We start from the raw sequence: 23,694 nt of genomic DNA, 5'->3' as shown, positions 1-23,694 counted from the left end.
AGGGAGTCACTGTGTGTCCTCCCGCTCTCACGCCTACCTGCCCTTCACCCTCACCTCCTGTGGTGCTTGCCCGGGTCCTGAGCCACTTAGGGATTCTGAGCATCAAACGTCCGTGCTTTCTTTGTGGTTTTCCCAAACTTCATATAAGACAATTACCTCTTTTTTCCAGCTTCCAGAATTTGTTGAAATCCCAAACTCAAGATCTCGCTCATTTATTTTGCCATTGTACACTTACGTCTTAGATTTCTTTGTGGTCAGTTTTGAGGGCTTACGAGAGAGGACTTAGATTGATAGACTAATCCTTCCACTTTAACCAAGCTCCCGCATTCTACAGCTGCAACTTTAACAGCTACATGACATTTTATTGTATTGACATACTTTAATGTATAAAACCAATTCTTTATTTTGTACGTAGGTTACTTTGGTTTTATAAACAGCATTCTTTGTGGTTCTGGGAGCATCCTTAATTCCTGTAGAATAAAATTTGGGAGTAAATCCCAAAGTTTAAAACTTTTAATATTTGTTACCAAATTGCTTACCAGAAAACAATGTACTTTCTTTTTAGTAGGTATAAACCTTCATTATTAATATTGCAACTTTTAAAAACTCTGTTTATTCATACTTTGTTGAGAACTTCAGAGTTATTTTTTAGCTTCTTATGTAAAATCTCACCATGATATTGTTAGTTTCATTAAGTCTCTAAGATAATTTGGGATGTAACTTCACGGTATTTTGTTTTCCTGACCACGAAGTTGATATCTTCCTTTATTCAGATCTTCTTAAATTTTACATTTCTCTTAATATTATATTAAATTATCACTATGTGGGCTGTGGAATTTATGGTTTTTGTGCACAAGAGGTCTTTTATACTTTTCTAATTTGTTTTTGCTATAAATGGAATATTTACTGGATTTTCCTTATTTATCTTATATTTTGCCATGACATGAACTCTTGGTATTAATGTTTTCATAGCATCTTCTAAATTTCCTTGGCATACACTTAAATTCATTTCCTAATTGATCCCCAACTAATTATTGAGCACACCTATTCTGTGCAAGCAGATTTTAGGCACTTAAGGCACAGCAATAAATATAACAAAGTCTTTGCCTTCACAGAACTTAACATGGTAGTAGGGATATTCTGGTAATACGAAAAGGAACATATAAAGAAAATAATGCCCAGGGGCGCCTAGGTGGCTCTGTCAGCTGAGCCTCTAACTACAGTTCAGATAATGATCTTATGGTTTGTGGGTTCGAGCCCTGCATTGGACTTTGTGCTGACAGCTCAAGGGTCTGGAGCCTGCTTTAGATTCTGTATCTCCCTCTCTCTGCTCCTGCCCTGCTTGTGCTCTCTCAAAAGTGAATAAAGGTTAAAAAAATTTTCTTTTAAAGAAAAGAGTGCCCAGTTAGGATAACTGCTATGAAGAAAAATAAAGCAGGATAAGGGCATAGCTAGTGGCAAAGGTGATTTTTCAGGTAAGAGCCCCATTTAAGGAGGTGGCTTTTTTTTTTTTTTAATGTTTATTTAGTTTTGAGTGGGGGAGGGAGGGGCAGAGAGGGAAGGAGGCACAGAATCCGAAGCAGGCTCCAGGCTCTAAGCTGTCAGCACAGAACCTGACGCGGGGCTCAAACTCATGAGCCGTGAGATCATGACCTGAGCCCAGGTTAGACGCTTAACCGACTGAGCCACCCACGGGCCCCCTAAGGAGGTAGCTTTTTTTTTTTTTTTAATGTTTATTCATTTTTGAGAGACAGAGAGAGACAAAGTGCAAGTGGAGGAAGGGCAGAGAGAGCAGGAGACACAGAATCCGAAACAGGCTCCAGGCTCTGAGCTGTCGGCACAGAGCCCGATGCGGGGCTCGAACCCATGAACCATGAGAACATGACCTGAGCCGAAGTCAGATGTTTAACTGACTGAGCCACCCAGGCGCCCCAGAGGTGGCTTTTGATGAGAGATCTGCTGAGGTAGAGAAACCAGTTTTATGCACATCTGCCAGTTTTCCAGGCAGAGGGAACAGCGAGGTGGGAGCAAGCTTGATTTTAAATGCCAGCAGTGAGGGTAACAAGTGGAACTGAGTGAACCAAGTGGTAAGGGAGATAGGGACCAGGATCAGATCACAGTTTGGATGCCTCTGGCTTCAGCGTGAAGAGTGCATGTGGTTGGACATACGAATCTGGATCTTAGGAGAGAGTTCTGACCTGGAGACCTATTTGTCAGTGCCTCTGTGTGCTTAGAGCCATGACTGGATGAAATGACCTACAAAATAGAGCGCCAACAGAGAAGACACCTCAGGACAGGGTCCAGGGGCTCTGGACATTTACAAGCCTAACGGGGATCTCATGCAGGGGCTTTAGGACTAGCCAGTGAGGAAACATGAGACCCAGGAGACAAGTAAAACTGTCTGGGTAAGAGAGGGAAACCTCAACTGCCCTGTGCTGCTGGAGGCCAGCGGTAAGGCCCGAGGCTTGACCACTGACTGGGCTTGGCAATCTGTAGGTGATTGGAGAGAAGCACATTACTGGCGTGAATTTAATGCAGAATAGAAGGTGAGATCATGGATAGTCGAGTACAGAGAACTCTCTGGAGAAGTTTTGCTATAAGGGCAGCAGGAAAATGGGTGGTAGCTGGGGTAGGCTGAGTTCTGGGCAAGGATTATACATGAGTGGTGATACTTTTCTCTCACAAATATGTATGCCTCACTATTTTTTTTTAAAATCAATTTGAGAGAGAGAGAGCATGTGCAAGTGGGGAAGGGGCAGAGGTAAGGAGAGAGAGAGAAAAAACCTTAAGCAGGCTTCACACTCAGCGCCGAGCCCAATGCAGGGCTTGATCCCATGACCCTGGGATCATGACCTGAGCCCAAATAAAGCCGAGCACTCAACAGGCTGAGCCACCCAGGTGCCCCCTCCCCTTTTTTTTTTTTTTTTTTTAATTTGGTTGCCTTGGTCAGAACTTCCTTCTTTTGTTCTCTTTTTAGTAGGGATATTATTACTGGTCTTTTAACCAAAAAAAAAAAAAAAAGATAATTGGTAATTGGGTTGAAATAGATCTCTTTCTAATATCAAGCATTTCTCTTCCTGTTTTTAAAGGGGTTTTAATATGAAATAGGTGGTGAGTCCTTACAAATGTATTTTTGGACACCTGCAAAGCGGTCTTATAGTTTCCTTTACATTTGTAAAGTTGTGTGATAAATTATTGACAATTTCCTAATGTAGAACCGTCATTATATCCCTGGGATAGACCTCATTTGATTATGAAGAATTATTCTTTTAATATATTACTTTTCTGTGATAATGTATTTATTGTTTTCACCTTATTTATGTGAAGGTAGCCAAAAGGATTAGATGATGCTTCTCTATTTTAACCACTTGTCTGAACAAAGCAGCCCTATTGACATCACATACTAGTGAGGGGATTGGTCCTGCTTTTTGGCTTTATTGTTCTTCTTTTTTTTTTTTTAATGTTTTATTTATTTCTGGGAGAGAGAGAGAGACAGCCTGAGCAGGGGAGGGTCAAAGAGAGAGGGAGTCACAGACTGAAACAGGCTCCAATCTCTGAGCTGGCAGTCAGCACAGAGCTCAACGCGGGGCTCGAACCCACGAACCCTGAGATCATGACCTAAGCGAAAGTCGGACGCTTAACTGACTAAGCCACCCAGGCGCCCCAGGCTTTATTGTTCTAAAGCAGTGAGCTACTTGCCTCTAGCTCATTCTCTCATCCCTGTATGATGCATTGTTCGTGGCTTCTCCTGGACCATTGCTTATCGGTAGGGCCCCAAGGCTTCTATTTAGGGGATAGTCAGAGGCATATGGGGGAGTCTCAAGCATTGTCCAAATAGGAAGCATATTGTAAGCTGAGGCTCAGCTCGGTCCTTCTCTCATCTTTCCTGTCTCTGCCTTCCTTCCTTCTGTCTGCACAGCATGACCTGCTCTGCTCCTTCCTCAATGGTCAACCTTGTCTAAGGAGTCACCTTTATAAGCAGAGGCGACTTCTCTCTGTCTCTTAAAAACAAAACAAAGAAGCAAACAAAAACCTCCAGAGAAGAGGGTACCTGGGGGGCTCAGTCGGTTAAGCTCCTGACTCTTGATTTCAGCTCAGGTCATGACCTCATAGTTTATGAGTTCAAGCCCTGCATAGGGCTCTGTGCTGGGGGCGGAGTCTGCTCAAGATTCCTTCTTTCCCTCTTCCTTTGCTGCTCTCTGTTCATGTTCTCCCTTTCTCTCTTTCTCCCTCTCAAAAAAGTGGAAGAAAAAAAAACAATACTCCTGAAAGACGCTCAGTACGGCCATATGGGAATATGATTTTAGGTGGTCACTTTCATATCCTGGAAATTTAATCCTTGTGGCTCAAGTGCTTGAACTTACTTAGAATGACACAATACCACACTATATCTGATTCATTTACTCAGAATAATACCTTCTAAGCCAAAACTTCCGGCACTTTAGCTCCCTTTTATGCCAAAGTAATATAATCATACACAGTGTTCTTCAGGAACGAGGCTAATATTACCTTCCTTTCCTTCGTAGCCTGAGGCACTGTGTGGGAGAGGTGACACGCTCAAGCAGCTGTAGGGGCCAGGCGTGACAGTGAGTCAAGGGGTCAGGTGTAAGAAAACACAACTGCCAGAAATGATCAATCTGAACTCACTAGAAAAATATAAATATCTGATAGGGTTACATTTTAAATTCCAACTTGAAAAAAAAATAGCAAATTGACAAATAGAAATATTTAATAATTAATACTTCTTTCACAACAAATTTCTCCGGATTTGGAACCTGAAACCCCTTTTCTTCTGTTCCACAATGCCACTGTCAGATCTTACATTTTGAGTTATTTTTTGATAGGGGATTCAGCCTTAAATCCTTTATCTAGAAGTAACATTTCAGTTTTTTCATGTTGATGATGAAAAATACTCACAAAATAGGTTTCTCTAAACAAGGATAGAACCTTTGTACAGTGGTTTTTAACTATATAATTAGCGTAACTACTCCAAAGATCTATGTAGAAATCTAAAATCAACTGTTGAGGCATCTGGGTAGCTCAGTTAGTTAAGCGTCCAACTCTTTTTCTTTTTAGAGAGAGAGCAGGATAGGCAGAGACAAGGAGAGAGAGAGAATCTGCACTTAACAGTGCAGAACCCCATGTGGGGCTCAAACTCACGAACCATGAAATCATGATCTGAGCCAAAACCAAGAGTCGGACACCTAACCGACTGAGCCATCCAGGCGCCCCAAGGGTTTGACTCATGATCTTAGCTCAGATCTTGCCCTCGGGGGTCATGAGTTCAAGCTCCACTTTGGGCTCTGTGCGGGGCATGAAGCCTACTGAATGAATGAATGAATGATTAAATCAGTCAGTCTTTAACCACATAATGTAGGAATATGATTTTAGGTTGTCACTTTCATATCTGTAAATAAGTTCAACATAACAAAGTGTGCGAGATCCCTTGCAAAGTGAGTTTTCCAACGTATTCGTTTCTCTAGGAGCCAACAAATTGAATATTTTATAGGGACAGAAGTATTGGTAGTGTTTATGCAGAACATGTCAGTCAGAAAGACAACATTTGATCTATCATACCTGTTGCACCTGTGCAGAGAGTTTTCTCACAGATAGTATGAAAAAAAGTCCATTTCTTTCTATACATAAACTATATGAATATCTTAAGGACTATATATTATCATAGTTAAGCTGCCTGACAGCCACATAGAATAGCAGGTTGACTGTACAATACAGTTCTTCAAAAAAGGAAATACATTCCCCACCATTTTTCTTGAAACACATGATCCTCATGGTCTCTCTTTCATCTTCCTACTACATTGAAAGATGGGTTTAAGTGTGCCTGGGTGGCTTGGTTGGGCATCCGACTTCAGCTCAGGTCATGATCTCACAGCTCATGTGTTCCAGCCCCACATCGGGCTCTGTGCTGACAGCTCAGAGCCTGGAGCCTGCTTTGGATTCTGTGTCTCCCTTTCTCTCCGCCCCTCCCCTGCTCATGCTCTGTTGTCTTTCTCTCTCAAAAATAAACAAATATTAAACCCATCTTTCTAAAAAAATTTTTAATGTTTGTTTATTTTTGAGAGAAAGAGCGGTAGTGGGGTAGGGGCAGAGAGAGAGGGAGACACAGAATCAGAAGCAGGCTCCAGGCTCTGAGGTGTTAGCACAGACCCCGATGCAGGGCTCGATCTCACGAACTGTGAGAACCTGAGCGGAAGTTAGACGCCCAACCGACTGAGCCACCCAGGCGCCCCACAGCTTCAGTCTTTAATTTATGTATTTTATAGACCTATTTCATGATGATTTCTTAAATTTTTAACATATGACTTTGTATAATCTTATAATTGTTTATTTTTATGTATCTTTTGATAGTAAAATATTTTTTAATGTTTATTGATTTATTTTTAGAGAGATAGTGAGCAGGGGAGGGGCAGAGAGATAGACAGACAGACAGAATCCTAAGCAGGCTCACCCATGCTGTCAGTGCAGAGCCTGATGCAGGGTTCCAGCCCACAAACCATGAGATCATGACTTGAGTTGAAACCAGGAGTCAGACACTGAGCCACCCAGGTGCCCTTTGAAACTAAAATTTTAAAGTATAGAGAAGTTCTTGAAATTAAAACCAACCAGTTTCTCTCTTTTTGCTTTTTGAGTTTTTCTGTTTTTCCTTTTCCTAGATTTGACAGAATATGTTTTGTTGTGTTTTTGTTTTTGTTAGGTTTTTTTGCTCCAACTCCTGCTACTACTACCCCCGAAAACACTTCTTTAGTAAAGATTTTTCAAGTCATGTTTTTCTCTTCTCTAATTGTTTTATTTCTCTTTTTCTCCATATTTCTTCCAGTCTTTCCAGGATACTTTAATTATTTTTCTAAATTCTTATATTGAATTCTAATTAGTTTTTTTCATTTATTCCTTTTTCTAATAAAAAAGTTAACTACAGTTTTACTACTCAATAGCTTTGGTTTTATTCCACAGGCTTTAACAGATTTTATTGTTTTCATATGTTTAGGATAATCTGGAGTATTTTTAATTTTCTTCTTTGTTGTTTAGATTCATGTTTTTAATACCCACATAGTTATGGTGGTTTGATTTTCCTTAGCAGTTTTATGAAATTACTGTGAAAGTTATATTTGAAAAGCCTTTGGTAAGAGAAGTTATTTATGTTCAAAATATGTATTTTCTACTAAAATTTAAGTCGTAAAAGAAATCTACTAAAGACTAGATATTTAAAGAATTTATTTAAATGAAAACTTGTTGGTTACTATCAACATTAATAGTAACACATTGTTAGTATTTTTTACTTTTTTATCATTTGGGTTTTTTTAATTAATTAATTAATTAAATTTACATCCAAGTTAGTTAACATGTATTGTAATAATGATTTCAGGAGTAGAATTTAGTGATTCATCACTTATATAGAATACCCAGTGCTCATCCCAACAAGTGCCCTCCTTAATGCCCCTTGCCCATTTAGGCCATCCCCCCCACCCAGAACCCCTCCAGCAACCCTCAATTTGTTCTCTGTATTTAAGAGTATCTATGGTTTGTCTCCCTCCCTGTTTTTATCTTATTTTTGCTTCCCTTCCCTTATGTTCATCTGTTTTGTATCTTAAATTCCACATATGAGTGAGGTCGTATATTTGTCTCTCGTTGACTAATTTTGCTTAGCATAATACACTCAAGTTTCATCCACGTTGTTGCGAATGGCAAGATTTCATTCTTTTTGATCACCGAGTAATACTCCACTGTATATATATATACCACATCTTTATCCATTCATCAGTCGATGGACATTTGGGCTCTTTCCATATTCTGGCTCTTGTCGATAGTGCTGCTGTAAACATTGGGGTGCATGTGCCCCTTTGGAATAGCCCTCCTGGATCCTTTGGATAAATACCTAGTAGTGCAATTACTCAGTCATAGGGTCATATTTTTTACTTTTTAAAATGAAAATTCCAAAGCCAAAGTTTTCTAGTTTGATAATTTTTTTGTATAGCATCACTTAATTGCTTATTAATAAAGCTTTTTGAAATTGACTATGAGAAATTTGAAAGGGCATATTCTACTTTCTCATTCTCATATTATTTACCTGGGATCGTAACATTTTAGAGAAGACTTATTTTTACTTATCTCCAAAACAGACCTTTTAGGGAAGTCTTAGGGAAGTTAGCCAAGGCAACCTTGCTTTTCTTTTTCTTTTGGTATCACTCAGCTGATGTTCCTCATGCCCTCACCTCGAGATCAGTATGGTATTACTCATCAGTTCACATCTAATGCTAAAGAGACCTTTTCTTTCATCAGTGGATCCTTTTCTCTGAAAAGACTGTGAAATAAGAAGTGGTTATTGATAATTTCCCTTCTCAGCCTACCTATTTATTCAATATTCTGAATGCCTATGGAGTTATAAGTGTTAAATGTATGAACTAATAAGGAAATTAAAGGTACTTATAAAGGAGTAATTTTGTTCAGCTCTATTGAAGTGTAATTGACAAAAACAATTTTAAGATATTCCTAGCAGACCGCATGACATTTGTTAGATGTATACACCACTGTGAAAGGATTCCCACTGTGGAGTTAATTAACATATAGCTCAGCCCATATTTTTACCTTTTTGAGCTGAGGGTGAAAACACAAAGTTTGCTTTCTTAGCGAACCTTAATTACATAGTACAATTATTATCAACTGTAGTCACCATGTTATACACTAGATCCTCAAACCTTATTCACTTACAACTGAAATTTTGTACCCTTTTATCATCCTCTCCCTATTTTCCCCATGCTCCCAACTCCAACCACTTTTCTTCTTCCTTATGAGTTTGACTTTTTTTTTTCCCCCCCCAGATTCCACATATAAGTGGCACCATGCAGTATTTGTCTTTCTCTGTCTGGCTGATTTTACCTCACGTAATGCCTTGCAGTTTCACTCAGAGTGTTGTTGCAAATGACAGGATTTCCTTTTTTTTTCTTTTTTTCCCCTAAGGCTGAATAATACTGCATTGTGTTCATATATATACCACATCTTTACCCATTCATCCATCAACAGACACTTAGGATATTTCTATACCTTGGCTATTGTGAATAATGCTATAATCAACATGAGAGTACAAGTATCTCTTTGAGGTAGTGATTTCATTTACTTTGAGTATATACTTAGAAGTAAGATAGCTGGATCATACGGTAATTCTATTTCTTAATTTCTTGAAAAATTTCCATACTGTTTTCCATAGTGACTATCAGTTTACATTCCCAGCAGGGTGCAGGAGTTCCCTTTTGTCTGTATTTTTGCCAGTACTTATATCCTTTAGGTTTTTGATGAGACCCACCCCTAACACGTATGAGGTGATATCTCATTGTGGTTTTGATTTTCATTTGCCTTATAATTAGTCATGTTGAGCATCTATTCATGTGTCTTTTAGCCACCTGTATATCTTCTTCTGAAAAATATCTCTTCAGGTCCTTTGTCTGGTTTTTTTTTTTTTTTTTTTTTTTGATTGAGTTGGTTTTTTGCTGTTGAGTTTGTGACTTCCTTGTATATTTTGCATATTAACCCCTTTCCAGATAAGTGATTTGCAAATATTTCTTCCCTTTTATTTGGTTACCTGTTCATTTTGTTGATGGTTTCTTTTGTTATTCAGGAGCTTTTCACTTTGGTGTAGTCCTCCCTGTTTGTTTTTGGTTTTATTGCTTTGACTTTGGGTGTCAAATCCAAAAATCTCCTTGCAAAGACCAGTGTCAAGGACCTTCCTCCCTAAGTTTTCTTCTAAGAGTTTTATAGTTTCAGGTCATAATTCCAGCCTTCAGTTTGAGATAATTTTTGTGTGTGGTGGTAACATAGTGGTCCAGTTTTACTTTTTTGCATGTGGATATCCACTTTTCCACGTTCCATTTATTAAGGAGACTGTCCTTTCCCTGTTGTATATTCTCGGTTCCTTTGTTGAAAATTAATTGACCCTATATGCATAGATTGCTTCTTGGGCTCACTGTTCTTTTCTGTTGATCTGTGTGTCTGCCTCTATGCCAGTACATTCTGTTCTGATTATTGTGGCTTTGTAAGATATTTTGAAATCAGGAAGTATGATGCTCCAGTCTTGTTCTTTCTCAAGATTGCTTTGGCTATTTCGGGTCTTTTGTGGTTCCATATGAATCTTAGGATTGTTCTTGCTATTTCTGTGAAAAATGCCATTGGAATTTTGATAGAGACTGCATTGAATCTGTAGATCACTTTGTGTAGTAATGACATTTAACAATATTAATTCTTCCAATCCATAAACATGAAATATCTTTCTACTTGTTTGTGTCTTCAGTTTCTTTCATCAGTATCTTTATAGTTTTCAGTGTACAGGTCATTCACCTCCTTGGTTAATTTATTCCCAAGTATTTTAGTTTTTTTATTGCTGTTATGAATGGGACTGTCTTCTTAATTTCTCTTTCTAGTAATTTACTGTTAGTGTACAGAAAATAATTTAATTTTTTATAACTATGAACTTACTATTGCATTTTGTTAATTGTTTTTTATCTTGTAGCTCATTGTTTCTTTCATCTCTATTCCTTTGTGATTTGATGTTTTTTTTTTAAATATTGGTATGCTTTGATAGCTTTCTTTTTTGTTGTATCATAAGTTTTTGCTTTGTGGTTACCATGAGACTTATATAAAACATCTTGGGGTCATAATAACGTATTTGAAGCTGATAACAACTTCAAACACATATGAAAGGTCTACATTTCTACACTCCTTCAACTTTTATGTTTTTGACATCACAGTTTACATCTTTTTATATTATATATCTATTATCAAATTATTGTAGTTACAGATATTTTTATGTCTTTGTTTTTTAACCGTTCTGCTAGAGTTACAAGCGACTTATCTTTTACCATTACAATATTAGAATATTCTGAATTTAACCAGAGGTGACCCTTGAGCAACACAGGTTTGAATTGCACAGATCCACTCAGAGGGAGATTTTTTTTTTTTCAATAAATACAGCGCAATACTCTAGGTATGTTTTTTTCTTCTTCATGATTTTTTAAATAACATTTTCTCTTCTTAAGCTTACTTTATTGTAAGAATACAGTATATAATACATATACAATATATATGTTTATCGACTGTGTTATTGGTAAGGCTTCTGACCACAGTAGGCTATTAATAGTTAAGTTTGGGGTTAGTCAGAAGTTTTACATTGATTTTCAACTATGCAGGGGATCGTGTCCCTGACTCTCTAATTATTCAAGGGTAAACTGTATATTTACCTTTACCAGTGAGTTTTATTGTTTCCTATGCTTTCATGTTTTTATTCAGCATTCTTTTGTTTGGACTTGAAGGACTCCCTTGAACATTGCTTGTAAGGCTGGTCTGGTGGTGATAAACTCCCTTTGTTTGTGTGTGTGTGTAACCTTTTGTTTGTGTGTAAAACATTTTATCTTTCCTTCAGTTCTGAAGGACAGCTTTGCTGGGTGTTCTTGGCTGACAGGTTTTTTTTCTTTCGGCACTTTGAATATCTGCCTTTTGGTTTACAAGATTTCTGTTGAAATATCTGCTTATCATCTTATGGGAGTTCCCTGGTATGTAACAAGTTGTTTTTCTATTGCTGCTTTTAAGATTTTCTCTTTGTCTTTAACTTTTGACACTTTAATTATAATGTGTTTCACTGTGGATCTCTTTATTCATCTTATTTGGTAATTTTTGGGCTTATTGGATCCGGATCTCTGTTTCTTTCCCCAGGTTAGGTAAGTTTTCAGCCTTTTTTATGAGCTTTCTGCTCCTTTTTCTTTTTTCCTTCTGGGGCCCCTATACTATGTGTATTAGTGTGCCTACTGTTGTCCGATAAGTCCCTTAAGCTATCTTACTTCTTTTTCTTCTTCTTCTTTTTTNTTAGATAAATTCCTCTATCCTGTCTCTGAGTTCACAGATCCTTTTTTTTTTTTTCATTTGATATAGTCTGCTGTCAAACACTTGTATTGAATTTTTTCAGTTCAGTTATATTCTTCAACTCTGATTTCTATTTGGTATTTTTTAATATTTTCTATCTTTTTGTTGAAATTCTCATTTTATTTATTCATTACTCTCCTGACCTTAGTGATTATCTTTATTACTGTTATTTCAAACTCTTTTGGGAAAATCACTTACCTTTTTTTATGAAGATAGGCTTCTGAAGATTTATTTTGTTATTTTGTTTGGAATACATATATTGACTCTTTGTTGGTTTATTTGCATTACATAAAACAGCCACCTCTTCCAGTCTAGGTAGACTGGCCTTACGTAGGAACTTTGTCTGTCAGCCCCCTGTAAGTGCCTGGTTGCCTTGCACACCTTTGTGTCTAAGCTGCCATCTCTGTTCTTGGTGGCTTTCAGTAGTTGAGGCCGTGCCGATACTCTCAGTGCCTCGAGGAGGATCGTGGTCAGCACCTCCATACAGGATGTTTAGAAGCCAAACTTTCAGGTAGCAACTGGGAAGTGTGCAGTTAAACCTCTTCCAGGGAGAAATTGGAAAATGGGCGTCTTTGCCTGGCTCTGTCTGTGCTGAGCCCCAGTATGTAGCCACTGGGCAGAGGGTGCTACTTCCCTGATTTAAAACCTGCTTCTCTGTTTTGGACAGCCCCTGTGACTGGCAGAGCTGGGCGATTTGGAGCCCCATTCCCTCACATGACAGCCATAAAAGTTGGGGTGCTAGATGTATAGACGAGCTTGCAAAGGATCAATTTTATATAAAATTCTTTAGAGAGAACATATTGAATCAGATGGCACCAACAGCTTAAAATGTATTTTTGTAAAACGTGTTTTTCCTCGGGAAAATTTAGTATCCTTCCATGCTGAAGACAAACATAGATTGTCACAAAAATGCTGTAAGATTTATGCACACATTTCTTTTAGAAGTATTGGAATAAAGCAAAGTATTAATATATTTCCTATTCAAATGCAGATTTAGGGTTAAGCCTCATATGCCCAAAATTAATGCCCACATGTCTGTGGCTGTGTTATATTTTCAACGTGTAGTGAGATTGCCCCTTTTTAAATTTTGTGGTTTCTGAGTAAAGAATTTGTTAAATACCAGCAATGTGTTAAATATATATTTATATGTATTTTAAGTATGATATAAAATATGTTAAAATAGGGCTTCTTGTATTTTACCATTACACGTGGTAAAGAAACAACTGTTGTTCTAAAAGTAAAAACCTGAAAATTATTTTTATTTTCTAGGTTGTCCTTTGCGGAGGGTCTTCTCGCATCCCAAGGCTACAGCAGCTGATTAAAGATCTTTTCCCAACCGTTGAGCTTCTGAATTCTATCCCTCCTGATGAAGTCATCCCTATCGGTGCAGCTATAGAAGCGGGGATTCTTACTGGGAAAGAAAACCTTCTAGTGGAAGAGTCTCTTAAGATTGAGTGTTCAGCCAAAGATATTTTAGTTAAGGTATGATTAGCTTTTCTTTACTTTTCCATGAAAGTAGTAGAAGTTTACTACCGTACGTTTTTATATATACACCATGTTTTTATAGTAAAACTTTGTATACTGGTAAAAATTTTAAATTAGATTTATAATTTTATGTTTACTCAGTTTCTTATGTTCTTTCAGTTAGCATTTACTTAGCATGTTTATTTCTTAACTGTAATTTAATTGTAAGTTTCAAATACAGACATACATGTTTCAATTTATTGTTTTTTATTTTTTTTATTTTATTTTATTTTTTTTTTGAGAGAGAGAGAGAGACATAGTGTGAGTGGGAGAGGGTCAGAGAGAGAGGGAGACAGAATCCTAAGCAGTCTTCAAGCTCTGAGCTGTCAGCACAGAGCCTGACACAGGACTCAAACCCATGAACTATGAGATCATGACCTGAGCTGAAGTCGGCCAGTTCTCCGACTGAGCCACCCAGGCACCCCTCAATTTATTGTTAAATGAAGTAGGTTGGGATTAATGATCACCTCTGTGTTCTTTGCCTGGTTATCAAACAGGAATAAGTATTACATTTATAATAGGAATGGCTTTATCATTGTAATGGCAAATATCAAAGGATATGTGTATTATTCTTCTGTTTATTAGGGAGTCGATGAATCAGGAGCTTACAGCTTCACAGTACTGTTCCCATCAGGGACTCCTTTGCCGGCTCGAAGACAACACACATTACAAGCCCCTGGAAGTATATCTTCAGTATGCCTTGAACTCTATGAATCTGAGGGGAAAAACTCTGCAAAAAAGGAAGACAAGTTCGCACAGGTGATTACATAAAATTGGACAATGCATTAGTCATGTGAAGCTGTTTAACTTTTCATGAGACTCAATATCCATTAACATAAAATGTATATAGGATATCTCACACATTGTTATGAATGGATTTCTTCTTTTTTAAATTCTTATTTATTTTTGTTTTTTCTAATACTTGAATTTTTTAAGTTTATTTTTGTTTATTTTGAGAGAGACAGAGATAGCACGAGTGTGGGGAGGGCAGAGAGAGAGGAGAAAGGATCTCAAGCACACTCTGCACTACCAGCACAGAGCCCAATATGGGGCTCAAACTCATGAAATTGGGAGATCATGACCTGAGCCAAAACCAAGAGCCTGACGCTCAACCAACTGAGCCACCCAGGCGCCCCTACTTAATTTTTTAAAAAAATTTAGGGGTGCCTGGGTGGCTCAGTCAGTTGGTGTTCAACTTTGGCTCAGGTCATAATCTCGCAGTTTGTGGGTTTGAGCCCTGTGTCAGGCTCTGTGCTGACAGCCAGCTCAGAGCCTGGAGCCTGTTTTAGAATCTGTGTTTCCCTCTCTCTCCAACCCTCCCCTGCTCACTTGCTCGCTCGCTCTCTCTCTCTCAGAAATAAACATTAAAAAACATTTATTTATTTTGAGAGAGAAAGAACATGAGCAGGGGAGGGAGAGAGAGAAAGAGAGAGAATCCTAAGCAGGCTCCGCATTGTTGGCGCGGAGGCCCACACAGGGCTCACAGTCATGAACTGCAAGATCATGACCTGACTTGAAACCAAGAATTGGGTGCTTAACCTACTGAGCCACCCAGGAGCCCCTCTAGCTACTTTTCAAAGAGACGAGAAATTAGCAATTTTAATTTGAAAGAGAAGAAAATAAAATACAATGTATATATTTTTTCTGTTCATCTTTGTACTCTTGACCCTCCTTGGTAAAATGTAAGCATTGTAAGCAGCAGGGAAAATGACGTTTTTTTGTTTACTACATGCCAGGTGCTGTGCTAGGCAATTTACAAACCTAATCTCAAAATACCATGACATTATTATGGTCATTTTATAGATGTTTGAGAAACAAATTCATGGCAATAAATACCTTGCTATTTTCCAAGCTGAGTTAAAAGTTATCGTTAGTTGGTTTTACTCCTGGGCCCTTGCTCTTTATTGCCATTATTAACATTCTGCCTCTGATACAGATACCTTTGCTTTTTCAAAATACCACTTTCATATTCCATACTGTAGAGTCCTCTGCATCGTTTAATAGGATTGAAATGGAGCCACATTATCTGCTTAGGAACATGCCTCCAAATATAATTACATTAAAACACAAAGACGATAGAACTTTATTTACAGTATGATGTCATCTGTGTTTAAATAAAAAATTTGAGAGCATGAGTGTGTGTGAAGGAGGTGATGTTTGCAAAGGTGCGTGTATATAAATATCCAAGCACAGATAGAGAAAATATCTTTAAATATTTGAACTATATTTAGGAAACCTAACAGTGGGTGGATTTGAAAGTACCAAGAGGGTTTCTTTTTTTTTTTACTTTTTAACACTTCGTATTGAATCTTAAACAAGCAGCAGAGGACATGAGCACGAAATACCTCTAGAGTGAAGAACAAATGTAGGTAACTAAGGAGAATGTGTATTGCTTTCAGCTTTATATCTGTTCTCTAATTTCAACAAAAGAATGATGAAAACACACACATAACCTATCTGGGCTCCACCTCAGGCATCGTAGAATCTAGTAGAGTAGGGCTCCCTCGAGTAGTCAAGCTTTCGAAAGCTCATCTAGATGTTTCTGATGTGAATTACTGTATAAGCACTTTGCTGTGTACTGTATTTCTAAACTCAGTTGGCTGTCTTAGTATTCCCTTAGCTTCTCTCGTGCATTTATTTCCCTTCATACACTCCTCCAAGACTCTGCAGCTGGTGGCACCCTGTCCTGACTTACAGATGCCGGGAGGACGAGAGTTAGTCACCTAATACTGAATTTGGAAGATGTTCTTTTAGAGATCCCATCTGTTCTAACCTCCTCATTTTACAGATTAGTAAACCAAGGTACATAGTGCTTGCCTAAGGCCATAAAACTTGATATTGGCTAATCTGAAAAGTCACTTCCAAACTTGGTTTATTGATCTACCTTTCTTCAGGAAATCAAAGCATTTTACAGTAAATTCATTAATATCTCTTTATACAAACGTACGAATGTAATCTTAGTTGTACAAAAGAGTTTGCCATGTGTTTCTTTAAATTGGTTTTCCAAGTGTATTTAACATATTTGAATTTTTAAAAATTTTTTAATGTTTTTAATTTATTTCTGAGAGAGAGAGACAGCGTGAGCATGGGAGGGTCAGAGGGAGAGGGAGACACAGAATCTGAAACAGGCTCTAGGCTCTGAGCTAGCTCTCAGCACAGAGCCCAATGCGGGGCTTGAACCCACCAACCACAAGGTCATGACCTGAGCCAAAATCAAGAGTCGGACACTTAAATGACTGAGCCACCCAGGTGCCCGACATTTTGGTATATACTTCTATGTGTACTGTTAAAAATTCAAAAATATTTGAATATCAGGTTGTGACCTTGCGGTTCGTGGGTTTGAGCCTCGTGTTGGGCTCTGCACTTGACCGTGCAGAGCTAGCTTGGGATTCTTTTTCTCCCTCTCTCTCTCCCCCTCCCCTACTCTCTCTCTCTCTCAAAATAAATAAATAAACTTATATTTTAAAAAGGAGTATATACCAAAATATAATTTACATGTTACTGGCAATTGGCTTAATTACCAAAAAAGAAAAGCCATCTTTATTTTCTGAGACAAAGCATATTTCATAGAAACAATCATTTTAGTCTAGGACATGACATTTAAGAGGAACAAATACATATGTTGTCCTTCTAGAGGAGGCACTGCCAGTTAGGAAAGCTTAATCCTATTTTCTGATTCTGGTAAATGGTAGGAAAATTGAGAACTGCCCTATTTGAAAAGGTTTGTTTCAGTAATGAGTAAAATTTGGTCTGTGGGAATAATTGATGCATCAGTTTATTAATATATCAAAGTACTGAATCATCTTTGTATTGTTTTTACATAAACAGGTTGTACTCCAGGATCTAGACAAAAAAGAAAATGGATTACGTGATATATTAGCTGTTCTTACAATGAAAAGGTACAAAATTAAACTATTTCTGATATTAAGAAAATTGACTTTGAGGCTTGGCCTTTTTTTGTTAGTTTGTTGATTCTTCACCCATTGTTATTCTAGGCAAATCATGTATTAAAAGCTTACAAAGATTTTATCAGTGAATTATATTTTTTGCCCTGCATAGTTACTATATTTTACAAAGAGAAGTGTATCTCAAATCATTTGCATTCTGAAATTTTTATGAATTCTGTTTTGGTGAGGTCAACTTAAAAAACTGGTCCGTGCAAGTTTAAGATCTAATTTTTATCAATTTTAAGTATAATTTTTAAGGTTTACATGATTCATATTATTTGTCCTGTGAAAGGATAAGTTTATTTCAACATTGCTACAGAAAATCTCCAGGAAACAAGTTACTAATTAAATCCAGCTATTACCATTTTGCTAACAACTGACCATCCATAACAGCATGTCTTGCAAGTAAATTGTTTCCAAATTAATATTAGGGACAGACAGTTCATTCCATTACCATACTTATTTAGCAAGAATGTCAAATTCATTAGGGTAGGTTTGCCTTGGCCTGTGCTTGAAAATGGCACGATGCATCTTCGGTTTGCATAAAGTCTTAAATTTGAGATCGTTATCGGCATGGTTTTCAAAGGATACAGCTTCTGTCTCAGTGGTGTAGGAAGAAATTTTTGAGAACAACTGTGTAATTAGAGCATAGGACACTGAGTTTAGACACTGAAATTGTTTATCTCAGTACTCTTCTTTCAAAAATTAAAATTGTCTCTTGTTTGCCCAGAGTCCTCAAATAATTTCTTCAGAGCTTTCTGCTTTTGTGAAATGAGCTTATGAAATGTTATTTTTTGTTTGTTTATTTTAGGGATGGATCTTTACATGTGACGTGCACAGATCAAGAGACTGGAAAATGTGAAGCAATCACTATTGAAGTGGCATCTTAGTGTTTTAGAGAAACCAGGAATTTTTTAGAACTACAATATTATTATTATTTGGTTTTGTTTATAAGTGATGTTTATATTAAAATACTTTTTTGAATGAACTATATATGTTTCTATTAAAATACAATATATTGGTAAGTGTTGCAACCTTTTATTGTTTTCCACTTAAGATGGGAAATGTAAGGACGTTTAGTAGTGGGCAATATAAGGAAATTTTTTTATCATGAAGCTATTTAGAATTAAAATGTTTGAGTGGATTACAGGAAATTTTGCTGGAAATTTAACATTGTGTTTTTAAAAAAATTTTGTTCCTATAACTTCAAGTTTAAAGAAGTCTTATTCTTATTAGATCATGAATTAAGAACAGTTTAAAAGTCTTTGATAATAGACAAAAAAAGTTGGAGAATCATGTGCAAAGTAAGATACCATTTTTGCTTAAAAGAAAAAGGGTAAATTCATAAACTCAACAATTGTGTGTAGATATGTGTGTGACAAGGCTAGAATACAAAGTCTAGAAGGCTACCCACCAAACTCCTCTAACAGTGGCCTTTCTGTGCACAGAAATACAGGGTGGCACATTTCCTTTTTACAGTTTTGTTTAATTTGATTTTTCTAACAAACATGTTTTTGTTTTGAAATTAAAAGCTTGGGGCTTTTGGGGGGTTTTGTTTTTTTAAGAGAGGGCTAGCCACATTGTGTTAAATAAAGAACATTCACTAGCGCATTCAGATACTCATTGGGTTACTAATGAGAAGGTTATTCATTCACTAAGTAAAACAAGACAACCTATGTATATTGAAAAAAGAACTGGAAGGTGAGCAGCGCACATCAGACTCTTCTCAAGAGAGGATTTTCCATTCATTTCTTTCCTTGGTTCCCAGAAGACTTGAGAGGAGGAAATATCTTTATTCAGTGGTCAAATTTAAAAATTGTGTTGTTTTTATCTTGTTCAAACTGTGGAGGTGCTTTTATTCATTATAGTTTATTTCTACGGAGTTAGGTGGCAGTAATATTCTGTGTCTAAATATACAGAAACTCAAGGTTTTTCATGATTCTGTATCAAATTATTGACACAATCAAAAAGAATACAGATAAAGTTCTGAGTCCACAAAGAAGCAGACTCAAAAGCATGTGCTTTTGATTAAGGATGAGTGCTTTTACTTATTTTCTAGGATCTTTTCCAAAGTTTTAACAACTTTGAAATCAAATAAATAAAATCGTTTTCAGAAAATAGGAAAATAGTCTGAACTAGTTGAACTGCTTGAACTGCTAAGTCTAAATGTTTTCAGTTATGCTTCGGAAAGTGCTTTAGATTTTGTTTTGTAGGTACTATTAGCTCTTTAAACTGGATCAGGCACTGGCAAACTAGGGCCAGGGTGTCCGTTCTATGCCATTCCTATTTTTGTAAATAAAACTTTATTAGAACGTAGCCAGGCTTAATGGCATATGTATTGTTTGTGGCTGTTTCCACACCATCCTGGTGCAGTGCGTATAGTTGCAACAGAGACCGTGTGGCCCACAAACTTTAAAATATTTCCTGTCTGGCTCTTTACAGAAAATGTTTGTCAACCCCTGAAGTAGATTAATGAAACCTGTAGAATAAAATACCGTTAAGACTTATTCAAGAGTATTTTTTTCTTTCCAGATCCATGTAATCATTTATTATTTGCTTTCTTTACTAGATTAGTAAGTATGGTGAGAGCAAAGACAGTCTTGGCCACCATTATCTACCAAGCCCTAGGTCAGTACCTGAACATAGAGGCGTTAAGTAAAGGTCTACTGAATAAGTGAAGTACATGGAAGAAAATAATGTCATCTTTGTGTTCTGTAGGACAATAACCAGTAAATACATCTTTTACATACTTTATGGTTTGTTTAGAAACATAAAAAAGGAAAGTAATACCACTGCTTCTGGCTTTATTAGTCAGCTTTGCATGATTTTCTTCCTCAAACATATTGGGTTTGAAATGGTCATCAACGGTGCTCTGGCTGATGTAATGTACTCCAAAATTTCCTTACATCCTCATGTGGCAGGATTTTTTCCTTCTGAATTTGGGGAAGGTTTGCCAATTCGCTTGTTTTTTTTGTTTATCTGTTTTGTTTTTTTTAAACATTTATTTATTTTTGAGAGACAGAGTGTGAGCAGAGGAGGGCAGAGAGAGAGGGAGACACAGAATCCGAAGCAGGATCCAGGCTCTGAGCTCTCAGAGCTCAGCTCCCCAGAGCCTGACGTGGGGCTCGAACTCATGAACGCAAGATCATAACCTGAGCGAAAGTCGGCCACTCAACCCACTGAGCCACCCAGGCACCCCAAATTCGCTTGTGTTTTACCTTTTCAAGGTAAAAATAGCTTTAGCATTCTTCTAATTCTAAAATGATGCGTATTCATTATAAAATTAAACTTCCAAAAGAAGAAAATCTAAAACATCCTATATTCTGCAACCCAAAGTAACAACTGTTGACATATTTTTGATGAACATCTTGATAATCTTTTCATGCACTTGCCAATTATCTTTGCAGTATCACATATATTTAAAAACACGAGCACTTTTACCAGTAAAGCAAGAGGTTATGTCACTTTATAATTTTGCCTATCTACGTGTCTGATGTTGTCTGAAGGACAGAGCCAAGTATAGAAATAGAAATAAATGCCGGTATATAACACCGTGAAAGTTTGAGAATACAACATGTTTCATCACAAACTGAAAGCTTTTATTTGTGTAAGAGTTTTTAAAGATTAAAAAGGTATCGGCACCAAAATTCTGGGGGAAAACGTCAGGATTTCTAAAATAACAGTGAGTAACCATGTAACAGACAATACCACTGGCGGCTTTCAGTCATTATCTCATTTTTTTAAGTGTGACCTCACTGTAACTCCCTGAGTAGTTGCAAAATGCACAGAGTAATATAGCCTCTATTATTTCTGTGTCCTACATGTGGGAATAGATTCAGAGAAGTTAATTTATCCGAGGTCTCACAGTGAATGTGAATTCTGAACTAATTAATATTCATAGGCTTTTTTGGTAAACTTAATTTTTCTTGATTGCTTATTATTCTAAACACTTTATGTGCATTATTTCATTTAAATTCACATTTTCCATTGCCCATTCTACTGTTTTCTGCCTCTTGAAGAACATTCAGATGAAACAGGAGTGTCCATGGGCCTCCAGATACCATGTTTGCAGTGGTCTTGAACAAAAACAGGGGTGGAGGCATAATTCTGTATGTTTTCCTTGAGAACACTGATGTATGACTTTGGCTTTTGAGTTCCTTCTCCTTTTATAGCCAGGATTTACCAAGACTTTTTAGTCTCAGGACTCTTTTGCACTGTTAAAAATTATTGAGAATGTAAACTGCTTTTATTTATATTGGATTTATATATATGTAGTTTTAGTTATAGGTATTTACCATATGGAAGTTAAAATCTAGAGATTTTTAAAATAATCTCTCGTTTTTAAATAACAAACTACATGTTAACGTAAGTAACATTTTTATGAGAGATTACTTCAGAATAGATTTAGGGCTACGTGTGGAGGTTTTTTTGTTTCTGTTTTTTGTGAGAGAGAGAGAGAGGGGACATGAGCATGCATGCTAGAGGAGCAGAGGAAGAGGGAGAGAGAAAATCTTAGGTGGAGCCCAACCCAGGGCTCCCATCTCACAACCATGAGATCATGACCTGAGCCAAAATCAAGAATCGAACACTTAACCCACCCAGGTGTCACCAGGTGCCCAATGTTTTTTTAAGTCTCTTTAATGTCTCCCTTGAGAAAATAGCTCTCTTCTGTTTCTTCATTCAATCTATTGCAGTATCTAAGTTGTGTACTTAGTGAGAAAACTTCACTACATACTTGTGAGAGGAGTGTAAAGACAGCAGGTAACATCTTGGGATTCTTAAGAGAAGTTTTGAATTTACTAGGCCCCTGAAGGGTCTCCGGTCCCTGTACCATACTTTTAGAGTAGCTGCCAAAATAGTAGACACAGTACCTCTTGAAGAGAAAGTGTCTAATGTGTCCCCTGGAATTAATGGGATTGAAGACAAAAAAAAAAAAAAGGAAACAGTTGATTTACAAGAGTCTAATGCATTCTATAAATTTTGATCTGAAATTGATCAGTATCCAAAAACAGACAAGGTAACTACAAATTTTGGGAAGTGCATTTAATGCAAAGGATAGAATGGAAGACCAGAGTTGCCTGCTTTAGATAGGGTGACCAGGAGAGCCTCTGAAGACCCGGAAGAAGCTGAGACCCAAGTGTTAAGAAGGTAGCCATGTGAAGAGAGGGAAGAGCTTGTCTCCTAGGAAGTTAATTTAGAGTTGCCTTAAGATACTCATTTACTTGTTTATTATCTGCTCCCACTAGGATATAAGTTCTATGAAGACAGAGTCTTTTTCTTTCTGGTCTATTTTTAGTACCTCAGAGGCGCCTGGCACATAGGAGATGCAATAAAAGATTTCTTGGGGGAGAAAGTCCTAGAGAACAGTGAGAGTGGCACAAAATAGATGAGGGTGGCAGCGTTCCAGTCACTTAAAGCTTGGTCAGCTATTAAAGGTTTGGGTTTGATTCTAGGGGCACTGGGCAGTGTTTAGAGCAGGAGAAGGACATGTTCCGCTACGTGACCTTAAGGTCACTCTTCCGGCTGTATGGAAAGTGGATTAGAGGGGAAGCAATAGGAGTTAAACCAGGTAGTCAGTCTTTTGCAGGACTGACTGCAGGTCGAGGACCGACAGCCTGTACTAAGGTCATAGCAGCAGCAATGGAGAAAAAGAGGCACAATCTATGCATATTTTGGACATAGCATTGACAGGACTTGCTAATGAAATTATGGAATGAGGAGAGGGTAAATCAGGATGACACCTAGATTTCCGGCTTGGACCCCTGAGTTGATCATGGTGCCAGTGTATTGAGGTGAGAGAGTTTAGGGGGCCTGCATTGGAAAGGATCAGGTCTGGAAGCAAAAATTAAGGACATTTTTACGAGCATATTCAATTTGAGATGTTTGTGCAAAACCTAAGGGGATATGTCAGCTAGGCACTATGGATATTCAAATCTGGAATTCAGGGAAGAGGTCAAGGCTGGAGACAAAAAGTTGGGAATCTTAAATAGAAAGATGGTATGTAAGTCCATGGGAACTGAGGCAGTCACTTAGGGAGAGAGCTTAAGAAAGATGTCTTGGGGCCAAGCCCTGAGGAACCCTAGCATTTAGGTTAGATAGAGAGGGAGCCAAAAATGGGAGTGAAGAGAGGTCATTGAGGTAGAAAGAAAACCAAGAAAGCAGCTGAGTCAGGAGGGATGCTCCTGGGGTGTTGTGAAAACACACAGGACAGGCAGTGGATACACTTGGGGAGGGAAGGATGCAACGTGATTATATCTAAGACTTAAAGGGTTTCTAGGAGTAAATCTGGCAAAGATGGGTG

The 23,694-nt window shown here is 37.5% G+C and overlaps 1 protein-coding gene across 1 annotated transcript in view; it reads left to right on the top strand.

Annotated features, from left to right (window-relative positions):
* The window catches only part of HSPA14 (heat shock protein family A (Hsp70) member 14), a 43,118-nt gene extending 24,700 nt beyond the window's left edge, over nucleotides 1-18,418 (top strand). Inside the window, exons 11-14 of the mRNA XM_077758460.1 lie at nucleotides 13,192-13,404; nucleotides 14,032-14,205; nucleotides 17,275-17,345; nucleotides 18,205-18,418. Of these exons, the coding sequence (XP_077614586.1) occupies nucleotides 13,192-13,404; nucleotides 14,032-14,205; nucleotides 17,275-17,345; nucleotides 18,205-18,283 (537 nt within the window). The 3' untranslated portion in view covers nucleotides 18,284-18,418. The remainder of the gene's footprint in view (nucleotides 1-13,191; nucleotides 13,405-14,031; nucleotides 14,206-17,274; nucleotides 17,346-18,204) is intronic.
* Nucleotides 18,419-23,694: the final 5,276 nt, after the last annotated feature.

Source organism: Crocuta crocuta, unplaced genomic scaffold (genome assembly GCF_008692635.1).
Source record: "Crocuta crocuta isolate KB4526 unplaced genomic scaffold, BGI_CrCroc_1.0 scaffold32, whole genome shotgun sequence".
Classification (NCBI taxonomy): Eukaryota; Metazoa; Chordata; class Mammalia; order Carnivora; family Hyaenidae; genus Crocuta; species Crocuta crocuta.
Note: the sequence above shows the minus strand (reverse complement) of the source record. Positions and strands in the feature narration are given on the sequence as shown.